This window comes from Staurois parvus, unplaced genomic scaffold (assembly GCF_062004578.1).
Source record: "Staurois parvus isolate SC_StPar_1 unplaced genomic scaffold, SC_StPar_1.0 ptg000315l, whole genome shotgun sequence".
NCBI classification, from domain to species: Eukaryota; Metazoa; Chordata; class Amphibia; order Anura; family Ranidae; genus Staurois; species Staurois parvus.
This window is the reverse complement of record NW_028318111.1, coordinates 3,854,525-3,875,629: the sequence shown is the minus strand read 5'-3', so window position 1 is coordinate 3,875,629 and position 21,105 is coordinate 3,854,525. Positions and strand designations below refer to the sequence as shown.

The 21,105-nt window shown below is 40.6% G+C and overlaps 1 protein-coding gene across 2 annotated transcripts in view; it reads right to left on the bottom strand.

Annotated features, from left to right (window-relative positions):
* The window catches only part of ZRANB3 (zinc finger RANBP2-type containing 3), a 427,423-nt gene that overhangs the window by 124,622 nt on the left and 281,696 nt on the right, over positions 1–21,105 (bottom strand). For both annotated transcript variants that reach the window (XM_089683596.1, XM_089683597.1), the window contains 2 exons: positions 16,674–16,793; positions 12,958–13,137 (listed from right to left, as the gene is read on the bottom strand). In XM_089683596.1, the coding sequence (XP_089539722.1) occupies positions 12,958–13,137; positions 16,674–16,793 (300 nt within the window). The remainder of the gene's footprint in view (positions 1–12,957; positions 13,138–16,673; positions 16,794–21,105) is intronic.

The following is a 21,105-nucleotide window of genomic DNA, read 5'->3' as shown; positions in this document are numbered from 1 at the left end:
GTCAGTACTTCAGGATTGATCAATATTCAGATCTATACCATAGTTTGTGAAGTCTATAACTTTCCTACAAACTAAAAAATACATCCTAATTTGGGTTATTTTCACCAAAGACATGTAGTAGAATACATCTCGGCCTAAATTTATGAAGAACAATTATTTATTTGCAAACTTTTATAACAGAAACAAAGAAAAACGTGGGGTTTTTTTTCAAAATTTTCGGTCTTTTTTTGTTAATTTAGCAAAAAATAAAAACCCTGGCGATCAAAACGAATCAGTTATGTGAGATGGAAAGACTTTATTATACACACATAGATGGGATGGAGATGTACCATAAAAAGTGGGGAAAATGGGAAGAATTTAGACAAGAAAGTGAAATATAGTTGATTTACACCTCTTGACGAACAATGATTTTTAGAAATGAGTTTTAGAAAAAAAAAAAGGATAGTGCTATATATTTATTTATTTATTCGTTCTCTCTCTTTTGGACTTGAAAAGAAATGGCAGAGTGGGATGGAGGGGGGAGGGGGGATATGGGGATAGGTGTGGGTGGGGAGGGGCTTAGGGGGGGATTAGGGTTGTGGGAATTAAATAAATTATGAGGAATATAATGATTATTTAATGAAGAAAATGTTTGTTAATTATATCTGATTGAAATCCAATAAATATTTATAAATTTAAAAAAAACCCTGGCGATGATTAAATACCACCAAAAGAAAGCTCTAGTTGTGTGAAGAAATGATAAAATTTTAGTTTGGGTACAGTGTTGTATGACCGCGCAATTGTCATTCAAAGTGTGAGAGCGCTGAAACCTGAAAAATGGCCTGGGCAGGAAGGTGTAAAACTGCCCGGTATTGAATTGGTTAATGTCTGTGTGGAACATAGTGCAGAGAAGGGCATAAACTCTGATCCACAATCTGCACACCTTGGGGCAAGTCCACTAAATATGGACCATGGTACCCGTCTGCTGACAACCTCGAAAGCAAGTCGGGGAATATGTGGGAATAAAACGAGCCAGCGAGCGAGCAGGCGTGTAATACCATCTATAAAGAACCTTGTATGCGTTTTCTAGAATGATAACATTCCTAGAACATTTGGATAATTGTTAGGTCATGATCTGCCAATCCTGCTGATCTAGAGTGCCCCCAAGTTCCAACTGCCAACGCTGAAGATAACAATGGACTGGAGGAGTTCTATGAGAAATAATGGAAGCGTAGACCAGGGAAATTAAGCCCGGAGCATGGGGTCTGTGTCTACATTGACTTTCAAAGGGGGTCAACCTGTAGGGTCCCGAACGTGTCTGTATTAAAGTACTGATAAAGTGGCGGAGTTGAAGGTATCCAAAATGTTCCCGCAATGGGATATTGTAAGAAGGGCGCAGAGTTTCAAAGGTGAGTATCCGAGTGGGCGAGAGCATGGAATGAATATCATGGAAGCCATTTGCTTGCCACCAAGCAAACTGTCCAGGATAGTCACGACCTGGGGGAAATAATGGATTGTGTAGCAATAGTAGTAACGGTAGATGAGCAGAAATGAGGCTAGCAGAATATTTAATGGAGTCCCAAAGACGGAGCGTTAGCGTCAACGTTGGACTAAGGGATGAGGGTCGATGAGTAGAAGGAAGCCATGGTAAAGAAGAGAGTGGAATCGGGTGGGAGTCCATCAAGTCTACAGTAGCCCACAAGGGAAAATGGTAAGATGCATGGAGGTGGGCTAAGGGGGCAATATTGGCCCCCAGATAGTAAGACTGAAGGTTCGGGACAGATAACCCACCCTTGGTCTTAAGAGCAAATAAGATTTGTTTACTGATTCTGGGACGAGAGGAGCTCCAGATGAAAGACAGGAGTTTTCGCTGGTGAATACGCAATATATGTGAAGGAACAGGGACTGGCAAAACTCAAAACACGTACAATAATTTGGGAAGGTAAGTCATGCATACCGCATTGATTCTACCGAACCACGAAAGCGGATGAGACCAGAAGGACAACAACTCCGTCAAGTCATTAAAAACAGTGGGGAAATTAGCCCGGTAAAGTCCTTCGTAAGTCGGAGTAAGCTTGATTCCTAAATACGGAAAGGCAGAAAGCCATTGAAAAGGGAACAAATGTTTCAGAGTCTCCAAAAGTGATGGTGAGAGGGTAATTGACATAGCTTTGGACTTGGCAGGGTTAACATGGAGGCCTGAGAGAACTGCAAAGGAATCCAAAACCGCAAGTAGGTTTGGCAAAGTAACCCCCAGGTTCGCAACCGATAACAATATATTGTTTGCGAACATAGATAACTTGTGTTGGGAACCAGCTACATCTATTCCCTTAATATCAGGATGTATACGAATGGCTTCCGCCAACGGTTCCAAAGCCAAGATAAATAGTATGGGAGAGAGTGGGCAACCTTGTCTAGTTCCCCTGCCAATTGAAAACGTTGAAGACTCAAAACCATAATATTTGGTTTTGCTTGAGGGGATGTATATAGCGAGGAAATCCAACGCAAGAACGAGGGACCAAAGCCAAAATGATGGAGGACCAACATGAGATAAGGCCAGGACAAGGTGTCAAAGGCCTTATTGATGTCTACAGATAGGAGCATTATTTCAATTTTGCGAGTATGGGCCAAATGTTGTAACTGTATAATACGTCTGATGGCATCTCCAGCTTGTCTGTGGGGGAAAAAACCCACCTGGTCCTTCTTAATCAAGCGAGAAAGGAAAGAATTCAAATGAGTGGCTAAGATCTTAGTGAGGATTTTCATGTCAATGTTAATAAGAGAAATTGGTCTGTAATTTGCCCAGGAGGAATGATCCTGATCCGGTTTGGGGATCATAACCACGTTAGCAGTCAAAGAGTCAGGGGAAAAGTTTGCACCTCCCTTCACTGCATTGAACATAGCGGCAAGGTGAGGGGCAAGCACATCAGCCAATTTTTTGTAATATGAAGCCGTGTATCCATCTGGACCTGGGCGTTTGCCCGTCTTCAGGTCTGCAATGCATTGTAGAACTTCTGATACTTGAATATCACGGTCCATCAGGTCCTTATGGGCCTGGGTCAAAGTAGGTAAGGACAAATGAGATAGAAAGTCAAAGATAGATTGGGGATCAGCCCATGTAGGATCCGCATAAAGTCTGGCTAATCGATGCCGGAACTCCTCCAATACGCTCACCTAGAAATTCTATTTTGCAGCGGAAGTGCCCAGCCTCCCCATCATCTATCCTCCTTACCTTATTTCCCTACGGTTTCTCTGTCTCTCTTCTATTTACCTTCTCCATCCATTTTTTCATGAATATCTCATATCCCATGTCTGGCACCTCTCGGACTAGTGAGTAAGGATGCACGTATATATCGGTGGATGAAACATATCAGCCGAAAATAGTGTTATCGGCATTGTGCCGATAGGAAAAAAGGTGCCGACACATGCAAAATTGCATCGCATAGGCTTTCATGCCTATAGACCAGTGGTTCTCAACCTGTGGGTCGTGACCCCTTTGGGAGTCGAACGACCCTTTCACAGGGGTCCCCTAAGACCATCAGAAAACACATATTTCCGATGTGTAAAGAGCAGCTACTGTGTAGAAAGCAGCTGCTGTGTTGAAAGCAGCTACTCCGTTAAAAGCAGCTACTCTGTTAAAAGCAGCAGTATTGGAGGTAAAACGACACTCATGCATTATAATTACTGGGTAAATAATTTTACGGTTGGGGGTCACCACAACATAAGGAACTGTATTAAAGGGTCACGGCATTAGTAAGGTTGAGAACCACTGCTATAGACTTTCATGTGAAGAAATGTCCCTATTGATTTTAATGCAAAAAAAACCCCTAGTGACTTCAATGCAAAACCACATCTCAGACTTTCATGCAAAGCTGTGTCCCTATTGACTTCAATGCAAAATTGCCAGCCACATTGATTACATTTAAAAAAAGAAAACATTTAAAAAAACTGTCCGTTTTTGGTTTTCGGCCAAGTGCATCCTGAATTTTCGGTTTTGGCACTAGAATTTTTATTTTGGTGCATCACTACTAGTGAGCTATGACCTAATTTATTACCATACACGTGATGCAATCTAATTTCCTTTCAGCTATTTGTTAAACGGACCAGATTAGTATTCAATTGTATGCCAATTATACATTACATTGTACTATACTTTCCTTTACCATACTTTAATTGTACCCAATTACTTTATCAAAGAAAAACACTTGTATACTCTGTGTTTATTCCAAAAACTTCATTTTGTATTGTAAAATCTTTTCAATAAAAATATAAACTTAAAAGATAAAAAAAACAAATAGTGTCAAATGTAAATGTAATCTGGTGGCTCATCCAAGGATTATATGCGCTGCCTTAAAGGTTCCTGTTGATCTGGAGAACACAGAGTGCCAGTCTGGCTTAAAGGCCCTTTTTTCTATATTGACAGTGATTATAGATTCATAGTATGCATTTCTGGTGTTTTTGAGTATGCAGTGTCCCAACATCTCTGTCCATGAGTTTATTGGTGCAAGACAAAAAGCTCTGTTAAACTTCTGGTTGGCTGGTGCCACATTTATTCCACCCCAAAAAGTCAGTGATTCACCTGAGGTTAAATGCTAGCCCACTGTAGAACCTGGCGGTCCCTAAGCACCTTCAGGGAGTAAGGGGATGCTATATGTGTTTTAGATTTCTTGGCAAATTCAACCAGGAAAAATAGAATCAAAATTTTGATTGTTTAATCAAATCGCTGGGCCTGTTAACGGTGAGTACAAGTGAGTCAGGGTGGGCAGAAAAGAGATGACCACACACCTAACTTTGAGAAGGTCCAACTTTTGCCACCAAATCAGTCCTGCCCCATCGAGGCATGCCCTCAACTAGACCTCCAAAAGGTATGCTGTGGCACTAAGCCATCAGTAGCAGATCTTTTAGGTTCTGTAAGGATCGGACTTGTTTTTCCAGCACATCCCTCAGATGATCAATTGGATGGAGATCTGGAGAATATGGAGGCCAAGTCATTACCTCAAAGTTGTTGTTTGTTCCTCACAGCATTCTTGAACCATTTTTGCAGTGTGGCAGGGTGCATGATCCTGATGAAAGAGGCCAGGGAATACCATTTCTACAAAGGGGTGTACTTGATTACAAACAATGTTTAGATAAGTGGTACATGTCTATATAACAGCCACATAAATGGCAGGATCCAAAGATTCCCAACAGAGCATTGCCCAAAGTATCACACTGCCGTCGCCGGCTTGCCTTCTTCCCATTCTGCATCCTGGTGTCATCTCTTCCTCAGGTAAGCGGTGCACATGCACCTCGTCATCCACATGATGTAAAAGAAAACGTGATTTATCAGACTAGGCCACCTTCATCCAGTGATCCAAGGTCCAGTTCTGATGCTCATGTGCCCATTGGTAGGTGCTTTTGGCTGTTGACATGGGTCAGCATTGGCACCCTGGCCGGTCTGCGGCCATGCAGCCCTATACGAAGCAAACTGCAATGACCATTTTTTCTGCTATCAACACATTAACGTCAGGGACAACCTGTTCAGTTGCTGCCTAATATATCTCACCGACTTTCAGATGCCACTGTAACAAGATAATCAATGTTATTCACTTAACCTGCCAGTGGTCAAAAGGTTATGGCTGATCAGTGTAAAAAAATACAGCAGCTTCCTTTAAAAATGCTTGCTGCTGCTGACTAAATGGCAGTGGAAAATCAGAACCTGTTGCTATTTCAAAGAACTGCATGGAGCCAGAGCTCTCAGCTCTGCTCTGTTTTGATGCTTCAAGAAATAATTCAACATGGCCAATCCAAGACTGAAGTTTGCATTACAATGTTAACTGAAAGGCTTGGAGAAGGATAGGTTACTTGGTTGGTCTAATTAGTTATAGGTTACTTGGTCTAATTAGCATATCCAAGCATTCATCTGTTGAAGACAAAGTGGAACCAGTTTCTATTGCATCTGTGTTATATAACAACTGGTGTCATCATTTCAAACTCTAGAATAAAACACTCAACCACCTTGACACCTACTACATACTGCGAGTGTGTGTGTGTGTATGTGTGTGTGTATAAATATATATATATATTTTTTCATGTGCAAGAATGTGATTGTGGTACAGTGGGCTCTTCTATTCGCCAGTCAACCCCCACCCATCCCATTGTCTTCTCTACATTGAATGACAGAGCCACCAAATTAATTGAGGCAGCAAGAGGATCCGGAGTGGGTGTAAGGCTATGAAAAGATGACATCTTGTGTGTGACTCAGTCTTCATTAAAACTCGTGGCTTTTTTCAGCCTTTTATTTTTAATATCAGTCAGTCAATCTATTGGGAGGAATGAAGATGAATTTTTTTTTTTTAGATTTTGACCTTGAAAAATAGGAAGGAAAAAAAACCTATAAAAACGTTTTTTTTTTTTTTGCATCGTGAAAGCTAAGGAAAACAACACAGACTGTGTTTTTGTTAATATTTAATAGCGTGCTTCAAACTGGATCCCCTTTGTTAGCGGGGAGGAAAACTGATCCAATTCATGTCCTGGAGGGTAAAATGAGAACCTTTCAACACTTTATAAGCTGATGAGCTGCATGACAACCTTTTTTCTATTGCAGTTTTTTGTACACATTTGTAAGATAGGCTGCAGCATGGAAAGGTTAGTCTGTTGAGAAATGTGTACAGCAGGGGTGCTCAATCTTTTGAACGGTGAGGGCCACGTAAGTGATTTCGCAACATGTTGCGGGCCACAATGATATGAAATGATTCAGAATTTCAATTTTTTTTTTTATTTTAAATAGCAGAATGAACATTTTTCTCCTTCAAGTGCTGAATGCCAACAGAAGAGGAGAAGCTTGCTTTCAGTGATTTTTGAAGGAAAACGGAGAGGATTGGTCCCTGTATATTTGCTGCCCATGACACCCCTCCTGTCCAAGTATAAAACAGAATGTGACAGGCCAGGGCAGGGCACGAGCCCCAGGGAGCATGGGGCAAGGTCCCCATTGCGACCTCTGATGCTACAAAAGTGATTGGAGGGTGTGGTAATAACACATCTCAAATGTAAACAAACCCTTACTGTCCCGGATCCCCTATAAGGCTGCTTTCACACTGATATGCTGCAGTTTACCCACAACGTGGGTTCAGCACAGTGCACCTGCTGCTTTCTTGCAGGTTCGCTGCACCTTGCCATAGACTTCTATTATATATATATATATATATATATATATATATATATATATATATATTCCTGCATTCAGAAGTTTTAGTGCGCTTTCAGAAATATCACCAAACCCACAGAATATAATAGAAGTCGATGGCTCAATGCAACTAACCTGCAGGAAAGATGCAGGTGCACTGAGAAGTACTTGCGGATCAGTGTGAAAGCAGCCTATTAGTTGTTAACCCACTTATAAGTACTAATATGGGTATTGCAAAAAGTGAAGTATTAGTTGTTGAATAGTTGAATACCCTGACCTGCTTTTCTTTTTCCAGCTTCTGATGGCATCGTTCTCTAGGCTGCTAGAAAGGTCCCAGGTGTTAAGTGTACTTGGTATCATTCAGCCTGAGACAGGAGACGGCTCAACAGAGGAATCATTGGCTTATGCGGCTTCGGCTCCTTCTGCGGCCTCCTGCTTTCTCCATTGCTGGCGCCGGCTCAGTGCACTTTGATGCTCTGAGATGGCGGGACAGCAAGCCTAGATCGTGATCAATAGGTTGCTGACCCATGGCATGTGCTTCTCTGGTTTGAGGTCAAGGGCTACATCAGAGGGCGCCGTGGGCCACAGGTTCAGCACCCTTGGTGTACAGCAAGCATTCACAAAGTTTAAAAATTTTCTTCATCTGGCTTGATTCCTAGTAGCCCTGCAGGTACCATCATTTCTATAGGGTTTAATTTTTAATTAAGTTTAATTTAATTCATATTTCTATAGTGCTTTTCTCCTTGGTAACTCAAAGCACTTCATACAAGTTGGGGCATATAGTGAGGCAGCCATCTTGAGTGCACTCTGTAGAATATCAGGGCCAGTTTTAGATGGAAGCCAATTAACCTCACCGGCATGCCACTGGAGTGTGGGATAAAAATGAAGTACCCATAGGAAACCCACACAAACACAGGGAGAACAAGCAAACTCTATGCAGTCAGTGCTCAAACTGAGGACTTCAGTGCTGCAAGGCACAAACCGCTAACTGCTGTAGCAAGGGAGGTCAAAAGAGAGTCCTTCACTAGAGAGTGCAGAGGTATGACTTCTAGGTACAATGGTTGACTTTGCAAAAAGTCATACTTACCCTTTTAAAGGCAAGGAAGTTAACAAAATTCATGAGGACTCTGCCCTTCAGAACTGTGGCTTCAACAGCTATGTCATCAAAGCCAGCAACCCTGAAGCAGGATGGAACACTGGCCTTCAGGACAGAAGATCCAGATCATGCAAAAGTACCCACGGAGCGTGCACCAGGAGTTTGAGAATTTAAGGACCAGGTCCTCCTGAGCCAATTTGTGGCGAGGAAATTTCCTGGGATACCCTCTATTGCAAAATAGGCTAGGAAGTATCTGGAGGGGCAGAAATGCATATATCAGGTTGAAAGGATTCCATGGAGTCACCATAGCATCCACTACAAAAGCACAAGGGTCCCTGGACCTGGCAGCAAACCTGTCAAGGTTGCCAGATGTAAGTGCATAGTGTTTTTTGCTGTCATTTTTTGCCACAAATATTTAAAATATACTGCACTATCAAACACTCTTTTTCTGGCTCATTTGTTCATGAGCATTTTAAGGTGGATTCCTTTAGTGCATTTTTGATCCATATACATCTCGATTGGCGTTATCCTGGAGATGATCAGCTGATGTGCGGACGTATACCAGATGATCCCCGAGATTACCCCTAGGATGCTGATGACCAGGAGTGGTCTATGTAACACAAATCTGGTTAGTGCAATATATACTCATTCTCACATCCACTGGAAGCACGGAAGTTCACCTTTTCGTTATATTGGACGTTTATCTCCTTATTGGATGTCATTATCGCACCTTATGCGTTATATCTAGAAGCTATTATCACCTTTACCATAGCACTCCACAGCGCATTTTTTATATTTATATCTTTATTTATTTGGTTGTTTTATAACTAACCATTATATATGTCATTTAATAGCACTGTATTTCTGAATATGTATGTTTTATGAGGGTTGGAGGTTGACCTTTAATGCCAGCTGCTTATTCTATTCCACCTAGCGCTCGTATACCAATTGTTACTCTGTCAAGGTGGTTGTTGAATCTGTCCAAAAGACTTTTCACAACTGGAATGTGAACAGTGGAAAGGCCAGGAACATGAAATTCTGCTCATGTGAGTATTCAGTCAGCTTCTTTTGCACCCTTAATAACTTAAATGGAACATGGTCATGGGTTTGACCACATAGATTCTCATCCGGAGTTCAGTCAGAAGAGGACTGGTCCATTGAAGGAACAACTGAATCACCCCTGGGTTCCAAAATGTTGATGGGAAGATGAGCTTCCTCCAAAGACCTTGTCCCCTGCATTGAGAGGGTGTCCAGGACTGCACCCCAGCTCACTAGGCTGGCATTCCATATAAGATTTTTCCATGAATGAGGGGGAAAGGTTTTAACTCCAGAGCTTAGAAACCCTGTGTTAGCAGAGGAAACTGCTCCGCGTTCTCGCTGTGAAATATCTTCTGTTGCATGGGAGCACCTCCCAGGGCTGGGGTGCAACCTATTTCCTGCTCCTAGCATTATGGCAATGCACTTTTGGGGAAAAAACACTCCTTTTCTTAAGCTTGTCAGTTACAAGTATAGGGGACTATATATAAGGGGACTATAATTAGCAGAAAAACCGGCATTTCCATAAAACTAAGACCCGGAAGTAGTGCACGTCGAGTCATAGGAGGTGCTTCCACGCAACAGAGGATGACGCACAGAGAGAATGTGAAGTGGGTTCCTCTACTGACACAGAGGCTTGCTAAGCTGCTGGAACATCTGTGATACAGCCCCACCATCTGCCATGGAGAGTAGGTTGGAGAATATGGAGAGTAGGTTGGAGAATATGGAGAGTAGGTTCCTGCTGCTTTTTTTTTTTTTATTTGCATAGAGTAATAAAAATACCTTTCTTTGCAAGAGGTGCTGGGCATTATATTACGTCCTGTCCATTAGCTGGCAACATTGCTGAGGAATTTTACTTTAAGTGGGTCTAAGAAGTCTACCTAAAGTCCATTTTTAAATACATTTGAGTGTCCCCAAGAGGCTATGTTGGCAAACTTTTGTGTTCTGTATTAGTGCTAACATTTACACAAATGTAAACGTAGCTACATTTTTTTTCTTTTATTTGTTTTATGAATTTATTTCATCCCTTTATATCAGGCATGTCCAAAGTCCGGCCCGCGGGCCATTTACGGCCCGGGGTCGGTTTAATACGGCCTTCCAACAGCCCTCCCTGCTCTGTGTAATGTGGCCCTCCCTTCTATGGCAGACAGTCTTCTGCTTGAGATCAGAGGGCAGTGCGCATGCCTGACTGCGGCGCGTTCTCCCTGGTCTGTTTAAATGCGGCTGTCGCACGGCCCTCCCTTCTGTGGCAGACAGTCTTCTGCTTGAGAGCAGTGCGCATGCGTGACTGCGCCGCGCTGGGAGCGACAGAGGGCGGTGACGTCAGGGCCGGGTTTCCAGTGTGAAGTGTGTTTCTCTTCCCCTCCCGGCTGCCGAGCAGAGACTTCAGCTCCAGCTACCTTTTTCACCCTTCACATTAGTGCAGGTAAGTTTTTTTTTTTATTTATTTTCAATACATTGTGAAAACTCAGCTGTCAGTTGATCTTAATGTTATGAAATTAAAAGTATGTTGTTTGCAATTAACTTGGCATAAAATAATTTATTTGCATTTAATTGTAATGGTTCAAAGAATGTTCGGAAAAATGTTCGGCCCTCCACCATGTTCACTTCTTCCAATCTGGCCCTCTTTGAAAAAAGTTTGGACACCCCTGCTTTACATTAACCTATTTTCAATTATAAATTGATGAGCTGCTAGTAACTTTTGTTTTCTTTTAGCAGTATACAGTATGCATCCATAACAGACCTTTATCTGTCCACAGCAAGTTTTGTCTTTGGGTGGTATAGATAGCATTAGGGTAACCCCCATACAAGCATATTGCTCATCTGAGTCAGCTGTATAAATATCCCAGTTTTGGCATTCCCATATACTAGAGTAGGAACCTTGCTTGCACGTGCACCTTCATAATAATGTGCAACATTTATTGGCAGCTGAGACCTCTAGTCATAAATGCAACCTACAAACCTTTAAAAAGGTTTAGGTAGCAGGCAGTATTGTGTTCTCTCTTTAGCTAGACCTAAACATCCTTCAAAATGGTGTCACAGATGCACCATGTATAAGATATTTACTTTTTAAATAAAGATTTCATTTCTAGTCTTTGGATAGAGTATGGAACATTTAGAACCACTTTCCCTGGTTTTTAGTACTATGTCCCATTAGGAAGATATTTGCTAAACTCCTGTCCTGCTGGCAACGCTGCAATCCTGAACGTTTTCCACCGAATGACAATGTTGTCCCTGGGCAGAAAGTGCCACAAATGTATTTTATAAATTAAAGTTCATATTTGTTTCTTTTTTATCAGAATAATGGGGCAGTCATTTTGGTATATTTGCATACCCAAGCATCCTTGTATAATAATGTTCCCCTTTCTCAACCCCAGTGTTACAGTCTATACACACAGACACAAAACAATGCCTTCTCTATTTGGCTAATAAGTAAGGAAGACTTTAACAATACTCCAAATGGCTACTCAAGGAAAACAAACCTAAACAGGCATTAAACACAAAACCAAAAATGTAATATATTGCAGCTTACCAACTATTGGATGTGGTGGCTGCATTAGTTTTCTTTTTAGGCATTTTTTCCCGTTTTCACCTGGTGATCTGGCCAGTAACACCTCCTGCATTAGAGCGCCCCCACTGTGGATGAAGGAGCAAAAGACACCTTTGGACAGCTGCATTGTCTGCAGGGGAGGGGAGTTTTAGATGGACTAGCAGATTTAGACTACCCATATATGGATCAAAATCTTGCTGAATTGGCCAAATTTTAATCCATGTATGGCCATTAGGGTTTGAGAGTTCTAGCGATTGACTCCTCTCGAACGGGACTGTCAATATATTTAATTTGATCAGTGCTTGCAGCCAATCAGCTGAAGCGCTGATAAATGTATTCTGGCAGCAGAGGAGCCAGGATACAATCGTGGGATTCCTCCATCCACGTCAAATGCAAGAATGGAGGAATCAGTTTGTTTTTTTGATCAGCTGACTAGGGTGACAATGGGTCACATAGGGGGATGTGTTCTGCAGTTCACAAAAGGTAACTGGGAAGGCTGATTGCATGGTTTAAAATGATTCTAAAGGATAATGTATAGAATGCATTAAGGTGAAAAACCTTTTACCTTGAAAACCACTTAACCATTCCAGGTCAGTGCACAGCAAGTTACAATTACACATTATTTCTGGCAGGATCAATATGTAGTTTTGTTTACTTGCAGAAAATGTATTTAATCTAAACAAGAAAACTAATGCAACCACATTGAAAGGCTAGTAAGCTACGATATTTAAAATATTTGTTCTTCAGTTTAGAAATACTATATTTTCTCTGAATAACAATTTCACTTAATTCCTAGATTGTAAACTCGTAAGAGTAGGGCCCTCTTACCCCTCGTACGTTGTTTGTTGTTGTTGTACTGTGCCATGTATTGTCCCCCCTATTGTACAGCGCTGAGCAAACCCTTTGGCGCTATATAAACTCGTAGTAATAATAATAATAATAATAAAGCTTCCCTTTAAAACGTTTAAACTGGTTTAAATTTGGTCTCTTTTGCTAACAAACTCAATCTTGATGAGATTATTCTGAACACTTATTAGAACTTGCCCCTCCCATGTCAAACTTTTGCTGGTAGTAAATTAAATGAGCAGCTTGCAACTTTTCCCTCTTTGCGCTGTTTTAGACGTTTGGTACCTTTCTGTTCAGCATCCCCCACATCAGTGTGTCAAGGGTCCCTTTGGCGATCAAATAATGAATATGTACGGAGTTACTCTGTCCGATGCGGTGGGCTCGATCTTCGGCTTGCTTTATGTGGCCGGGGTCCCAGTAGAGCTCAGCAAAAACAACATGAGTGGCAGCTGTGAACGTCAGTCCCTGAACCAAGAAAATTAAACAAACACAGTGGTCTCCAAAGGACATAATGGAATAATAATGAATTCAGAAACAACAAATTCAACAACCTAATTATACACTGATGTTCTCATTTGCTTTGTTATACTAGACAACACGGCAACTTAAAACAGACTTTGTTTAAAAAAAAAAAAATAATAAGATAGCCATAGTTTTGATAGGTAAACTGGCTATACACTGTATGAATTTCAGCGAATTCTTGAGGAACCGACCGAAATTCACACAATGGGTGGCCCTGCTGGTCAGCTCCCACCCAACATATCAACTGAAAAAAACTGAAGGAGCAGGATGGGAAATTTTCCAACGTATATTAGCTACACCCAATCAGGTCAGGTATTTAACACCCTGCAGCGCTGGCTGTCAGAATATAACAGCCGCAGCAGATTCAGCCATCTGTGCTGTTAGTGTGGATGGAGGAATCGGTTAATAATTTTCTCCCCCCCCCCCCACAGGCTGTGTATTGGCCAGTGTTTGTAAAATGGACAGAAAAAAAAAAAAAAGAAGAAGGTGGTGGTTATGTTCTTGCCCATGTCGATTTAAATTTTACCATGGCAGTAAGATGCCAAAAAGACAACCCAGTGTGGACAGTTTCTGAAATGTCCATCATGTGATCACTTCTCAGCCCAATGGACTACTGAAGGAAGTGAAGATCAGGAGACCATAAGAAATTTTATATGGTTTGTCAATATGGATGCAATTACAAGAATGCTTGGAGAACATAAGAGGGTGCCAAAGTGTAGCAATTGGTAACCTTTATTAAAAAAAAAAAAAAAAAAGAAGAGGCTGACCAAGGACCAGGGCAGCTCCAAACTGAGTAACCACCCCCCCCCCCCCCATGGCTGATTAGTGTTTGACATCATTTACAGTGTGGCCTTGCACTCCATGTACTATAGTTTCACTTCCTGTTTCAGCTACTTCCTGGTCTCTCTCCCATACTCCTGGGGAACTACTCCATTGGCAGTTGGACGGTTATCACAATAAACGTTTACAGACATTTATGTTCTTGTCCATGTTGTTGATTTTGTTTACAGACATTTCCCATAAGTGAGTTGCCACTTGTTTTTATTTAATAAAGGTTCTCAATTGCTACACTTAGCTCTCCTCTGCCCAATCAAGCTCTCCTTACATTTCTACAGATATTCTTCAGTCTGTGAAGTGCTGCAGTTTATGTACATTGGGATTAATCTATTGTGGACTTTTAAGAACTCTGTTCTTTTATTGCCATAGTTATGCCTCTTGCACCATATTTAGTTTTTTGTTATTTACCAGAATGCAGAGCATGTGTACACTACACAATACCATTAGCAAGTTACAGTATATTAAAACAATTTCAGACAAATTATTATGATTTGCTCTGCATATAACAGGAAAGGGTTATCATCTCTATCCATTTTAAAATACTGCCCCTATTACAGATATTTCCCCTAACATTGTTTTGTGCCATTGAGACAGGAAGTGAGAAGAATCTCAACATGGAAGAAACAAACTGCAAATAAAGCACTTTTAGTAGAAGAATGGTTAAATATGAACCCATCTTAGGCTTTTGTCTGGAAACCCACTTGTGAGACTTCCTGTTTTATTAGCAAGATATTATCATCAATTGGTTATTTAATGTCTAGTGTAATGAATCTGACATACATTGCTAATTTGCACGTCTACCCATCAGAATTATTTAAAATTGTTCTTATTAATTCTTCAGCTATTATCTTTTTTCTCTTCCATTCTCCTAAATATACTCAACTCCTTAGTATCCCTTCCTAATTGAAAATTCCTTCCTTTCCTCACAAGATATGAAAAGAATTAGGAAATATTAAAAGAGACAGCAAGGTTTTAGCAAAGGTCTGGCAAAAAAGAGAAACAAAAAGGAGGACCTCAATATTGTATCTCTTCCTAAATAGATATGACGGTGTAAATAAAGTGTAAATTAAAAAAAAATAATAATAAAAAGATAAATAAACGTTTTATTCAATAATATTTACAAGTTAGGTTTTAAAAAACTCTGATGGGGTAGACATGCAAATTAGTAAGATATGTGAGATGCAGGACATTCAACATTCACTATTTGAAACATCACATACAGACCAATATCTGTAGGAAAAAAAAAAAAAAAAAACTTCAAATATTTAACAATATCAATAGGGACACAGAGAGAAAACCTAAAACTCAACCAGGGTTCTAACCCTTCTCTACTCTATCTGCAGTAAAAAAATAGGCAAAAAATCCCCTTTAAGTTAAACTGGATCTTTAGAGATAATGGGAATTATTTACAAAAAAGTCAAGAGTTCCAAACGTGGCGTAGCTCTGCACAGAAACCAATCAGCTTCCAGGTGTTATTGCAAAAGCCTAATTGAACAAGCTGAAGTTGGAAGCCGATTGGCTACCATGCACAACTGCACCAGATTCTGAGTGCACCAGTTTTAGTAAATGTGCTTTTAACATTACGAAAATGCTAATCCCTCTTTACACAAAATTGAAGCTTATAGCACTGTAAAGGACTATGCAAATCCTATATGGTCATGAACAGCTGCCTCCAGGCTTACTCAAGTGATGAAGTAAACCTGCATTGTTAATGAATACTTGGAAATTATGGAGAAAAAAAAACTCCAGCAAACTAGGACTAAGGGTGAAAAAAAGAAATTCATAATACTACCTATTAATAATGATTAAAGGTTACAAAATACACTGTGTAATTAACATATTAACACTGAAAACTCCAAATAGGTATCATCACTATTGAAAGCCACATCATGTACATACAGGATGCACCTACCCCTCAACCTCCAGAAAAATGTAAAACAAAAGATCACTAAATCTCATAACAACTCAAATATAAAGGTCAACATACAAACATACAAAGTATTAAACTGAAAGTCCAGCCTATTCCTAGCTTTACCTAAATCCACTTCTACCTCCCTTCTACCCCATCATATCTACCCTGTGAAAGGAATATGTGTATACTTAACTATTCGGAGGGCAATCTGCTCCGGTCACACGATCTCCTCAGCAACTGACTTTAGAGGAGGAGAAAGGGCTGACGTCATTCATGTCTTTACTATAAGGCATCCGTTGACGAAAAGAATATTATTCTTATCCGTTGACGAAAGAATAACATGTTTATAGAAAAGGGTTAAGAAGGGGGTTGGGAGCAGATCTAAACTTAGTTAGGAATAGACTGGACTACCACTACCAAAAATCACACTTGATACATAACTGATTTCACTGGTTTCCATCCTTTCTTGTACCTTTGTGCTCATGATTTGTCTCTTTGCAGCAATTTTCTATCTACATGGACTCCATGAGTGACATTTCTCAGGGCAGGTTTCCTGATGGTGACAACAGGGGACCATGCCTATGTGTTTATACTACCACTGGGCTCATGTGGCCAGCTGACAATGGTGGTGCACAACTGGAAGACTGAAACAAAGTATTGTCACTCTATAACAGGAAGTTCCTAAATAAAGACCTTAATTTCAGAATCACTTTTATCAAGAGTTCCTCACCTGTCCAGCAGCCTGGATACTTAGAATAGCCACTCTAGTGTCTGGGTCATTCTGAAACTGGTGCACAAGATGTATTCTTTCTGCTGATGGAACACTGCCATCTATCCGGATATAACGAGCCTGGTGGAAAAAAAAAGCAAAATGGAATACTTGGTCTTTTGAAGCTTTTTTTTTATTAAATTAGATGTAATTGTAAAAGTTGTAACCTTAACATAAATCATTAATGCAAGTTATTTTTTTGTAAATGTTAAGAGGACTCATTATGTGTGTGGCAAAGCTGAAGGGAAATACAACATCATTCTTGTATTACATTACAGTGAAACTAAGGGCCTGGGTCAACAAGCTTTGGGCTTCTCTTGATTGCATTAGTTTGATGTTGGTTTGAGAAGCTTCTGAGATCATTCAGATTTAACAGTGCATTTCACCCACAGTTGACCTCCTGACCTGATTTAAGTGTTATTTTTATTCCCATAGACTTGTATGGGACTGCAAAACCTGCTTGAAGAGAACAAAAGTCTGTTGAAACAGGTACTAATGTGTAATTCAAGAGACTCTTTCCTTTGTCAATGTTCACAGAAACTGCCATACAAGAATTATTCAGCTTAGTTATGACTCGACAGTTTATTTTCAGACACTCTGCCCCAAAGGAGACAGTAATTCCACCACTGGGTTCAACTAGCTTCTTATAAGACACAGAAAAGGTGAAACCAAGCTACTAATCATTGCCTCCACATTAAGTGTGCAGTCATAGATCACAAGTCTCCATATGCATCAAAGGACAGGGGAAGATGGAGATGAGGGACTAGAAGGAGATGGAGGTGAGGGACTAGAAGGAGATGGAGGTGAGGGACTAGAAGGAGATGGAGGTGAGAGACTAGAAGGAGATGGAGGTGAGAGACTAGAAGGAGATGGAGGTTTGGGACTAGAAGGAGATGGAGGTGAGGGACTAGAAGGAGATGGAAGTGAGGGACAAGAAGGAGATGGAGGTGAGGGACTAGAAGGAGATGGAGGTGAAGGACTAAAAAAACAAATTAAGCTGAGGGGCTGGAAGGAGATGTACTAAAAAGAGATGGGGATGACAAACAGTCACTAGAACAAGACAGAGATAAGGAACTAGTATGGTCACTTTAGATAAAAGTCAAACTCTATATATCAGTATCAAAGCAGTTTACTCTACAAGTTGTTGGGAAAGGAAGAGAGTGTTTCAAAGAATTGCTGGAGAAGATTATGGAAAAAAATGGAAAATATCACTTTAAGTTAGTAAATGCAATGAAATCACTCCATTTTGCTGAGCATAGTGAGGGGATTATCCCGTTTACTGAAACTATTGCTATTACAGCTCCATGGCTTAACACACAGTTTAGCCTTCACCTTCCCTTCCTCAAGTGCTCCACAGGATAATAAACAAGATAATCCCGTAACATTATTGATCCACTGCAGTGGGGTCTTTGGATGTGATTGATGACACTGGTAGACCCTGGGTTCTTTTTTTTTTTCATTTATGAACAGTTGAGGCTGTCCACAATGTACTGTTCGTTGCATTTGGAGGTGTAATTGTTATATTTATCTGAAGATTTTTTTTAAGGTCAGTTTTACAAAATTTACTTACACACTGTGGCATATTTTAATGTTTCATATAAAGATTTGTAAACAATTTTTTTTTTAAATCAGATTTTTATGTTTGTATTTTTGACAAACAACCACACAAGCAGTGTGGAGCAAACAAACAAAACCAATGTTATTGATCATACAGTGGCATTATGGTATAAACTCTTTAGTAGCCAAAGGTAAAAACAAGGAAAGTGACTAGCATGTGTTATTCTAACCTACTAAGAACGTTTCTTTAAGTCTTACATATAGTTTAATATGGTGGACTTTAAAACTGAACTACAGTTGTGGCCAAAATTATTCAACCCCCACTGAAATTGAGTGTTTTGGCCAGTTTGACATTGCTTTTGATCATTCAGTCATCTTGCTTACATTTACATTAAAGAGGCACTTGTAGGTCAGACAAATATAACATAACAGTTATAATGAAATAACCACAAATGTCTTTTCTGTGCTCACAGCATTATCAGTTTTATTCAACCCCCAAGTGACATTCAATCTTAGTACTTAGTACAGCATCCTTTTACAGTTATAACAGCTTTTAAACGTGAAGCATAGCTTGACACAAGTGTCTTGCAGCGATCTACGGGTATCTTCGCCCATTCTTCATGGGCAAAGGCCTCCAGTTCAGTCACATTCTTAGGCTTGCGCACTGCAACTGCTTTCTTTAAGTCCCACCAGAGGTTCTCAATCGGATTTAAGTCTGGTGACTGCGATGGCCACTCCAAAATGTTCCAGCCTTTCCTCTGCAACCATGCTCTAGTGGACTTGGAGGTATGCTTGGGATCATTGTCCTGTTGAAAGGTCCAACGTCTCCCAAGCCTCAGGTGTGTGACGGACTGCATCACGTTTCCATCCAATATCTCCTGGTACTGAAGAGAATTCATGGTACCTTGCACACGCTGAAGCTTCCCTGTACCTGCAGAAGCAAAACAGCCCCAAAGCATGATTGACCCTCCACCATGCTTCACAGTAGGCAAGGTGTTCTTTTCATCATAGGCCTTGTTCTTCCTCCTCCAAACATAGCGTTGATCCATGGGCCCAAACAGTTCTAATTTTGTTTCATCAGTCCACAGAACACTATCCCACAACTTTTGTGGTTTGTCCACATGGCTTTTGGCATACTGCAGTCGACTCTTCTTATTCTTTGGAGACAGCAAGGGGGTACGCCTGGGAGTTCTGGCACGGAGGCCTTCATTACGCAGTGTGCGTCTTATTGTCTGGGCTGAAACTTCTGTACCCACATCTGACAAATCTTTTCTCAGTTCCTCAGCAGTCACACGGGGACTTCTCTCCACTCTACGCTTCAGGTAGCGCACAGCAGTCGAAGTCAGCATCTTCTTTCTGCCACGACCAGGTAGCGTTTCAACAGTGCCCTTTGCCTTGAATTTGCGAATGATGCTTCCTAAGGTGTCTCTTGGTATGTTTAACATCTTTGCAATCTTCTTATAGCCATTGCCCTTCCTGTGAAGAGAAATCACCTCTTCTCTTGTCTTCCTGGACCATTCTCTTGCCTTCACCATGTTTGTAACCACACCAGTAAATGTCTAGAAGGAGCTGAGTATCACAGTCATTTTAAAGCTGCCTAATTGGTGCTTATTATGCTTGATTGCTGCTCGGTGACATCCACAGGTGTTTTCAATACCTGATGGAAAGCACCTGTATGAACCTCTGTTCTTCAGAGTGGTAGTCTTTAAGGGGTTGAATAATTGTGGCAATGAAGAAACCACATAAGAACCATTTACTACTGTATTACATAAACAATTGATGTCATTTTAGTTGCATTTGGGTAGTTACAACGTCCTTGTAGGATTTGATTCTGAATACAATTCCAAATGTACACTATAGTCCCTAAACCCCTTTACAGCATTGGGGGTTGAATAATTTTGGCCACAACTGTATATAATTTACTATAAATAGTTGGCACCTCTAGGTGGCTGTAAGCTACATCAATATCCCCATAAAGTGCTCCAATAACACACTGGAACACTCCTTTTGGTCCTTCTTTATCTCCTCCTCCCCACCTGCAACCTCCTAATTGGCTAGAACCCTGACACATGCAGCACTCTCCTTAAATCAAACCCATAATCCAGTGACCAGATTACCTCTGGTAGCCTTTTGAAACACCCATTACATCATAACTAAAGGCGATGAAGCCTTAATTCCCACTTGGCGCTCCTTTGGATTTATATTCTAACAAAGCTATAAAATAAATTTAAAAACAAAATAACTCACCACAGTTTAAAACCCTTTTTTTTTTTTTTTTTAAACTGTCCGATTCCTGTTGGGGAGATTCCCCTTCATGTCCTGTTCTAGGGGCACAACAGGAAGTGATAAGAAATCTTTGTAATAGTAAACAGCCGTCACTGGAACAGGTGTCTACCTTGGAAGATTTCTCTTCATCTCCTCTTCGGATGAAAACTGCATAATCTGAGAATTTTAATCCCCTTCTGTTCACGTGACAATAGTCACTAAGACCATCAAAGGGAGGGAATCTCCCAATCAGGAAAGGAAAGAGGAATATAAACCTGTCAGCAGTTCTAATGATTCCACACTAAATTCAAAACAAAAAATATTGATTTATTTAAATAAATTTTTAAAACTTCCTGTGCTTAGACATGTCCAGAGTTCCAAAATCAGAATAGCCTATATACTGTAGACAAGGAGTTACATAGGGAATTACAAATTGCAGAGGGCACAGGGGGGCGGAGCCCGAACATGACGGCACAGGAGAGCGGAGTATAGGAACTCTCCGATAGCCTCCCCCACCTATCCTCCCTAATTTGTCCCGAAGAACTGACTAGCTGAGTCGGAGGGCGGCTGG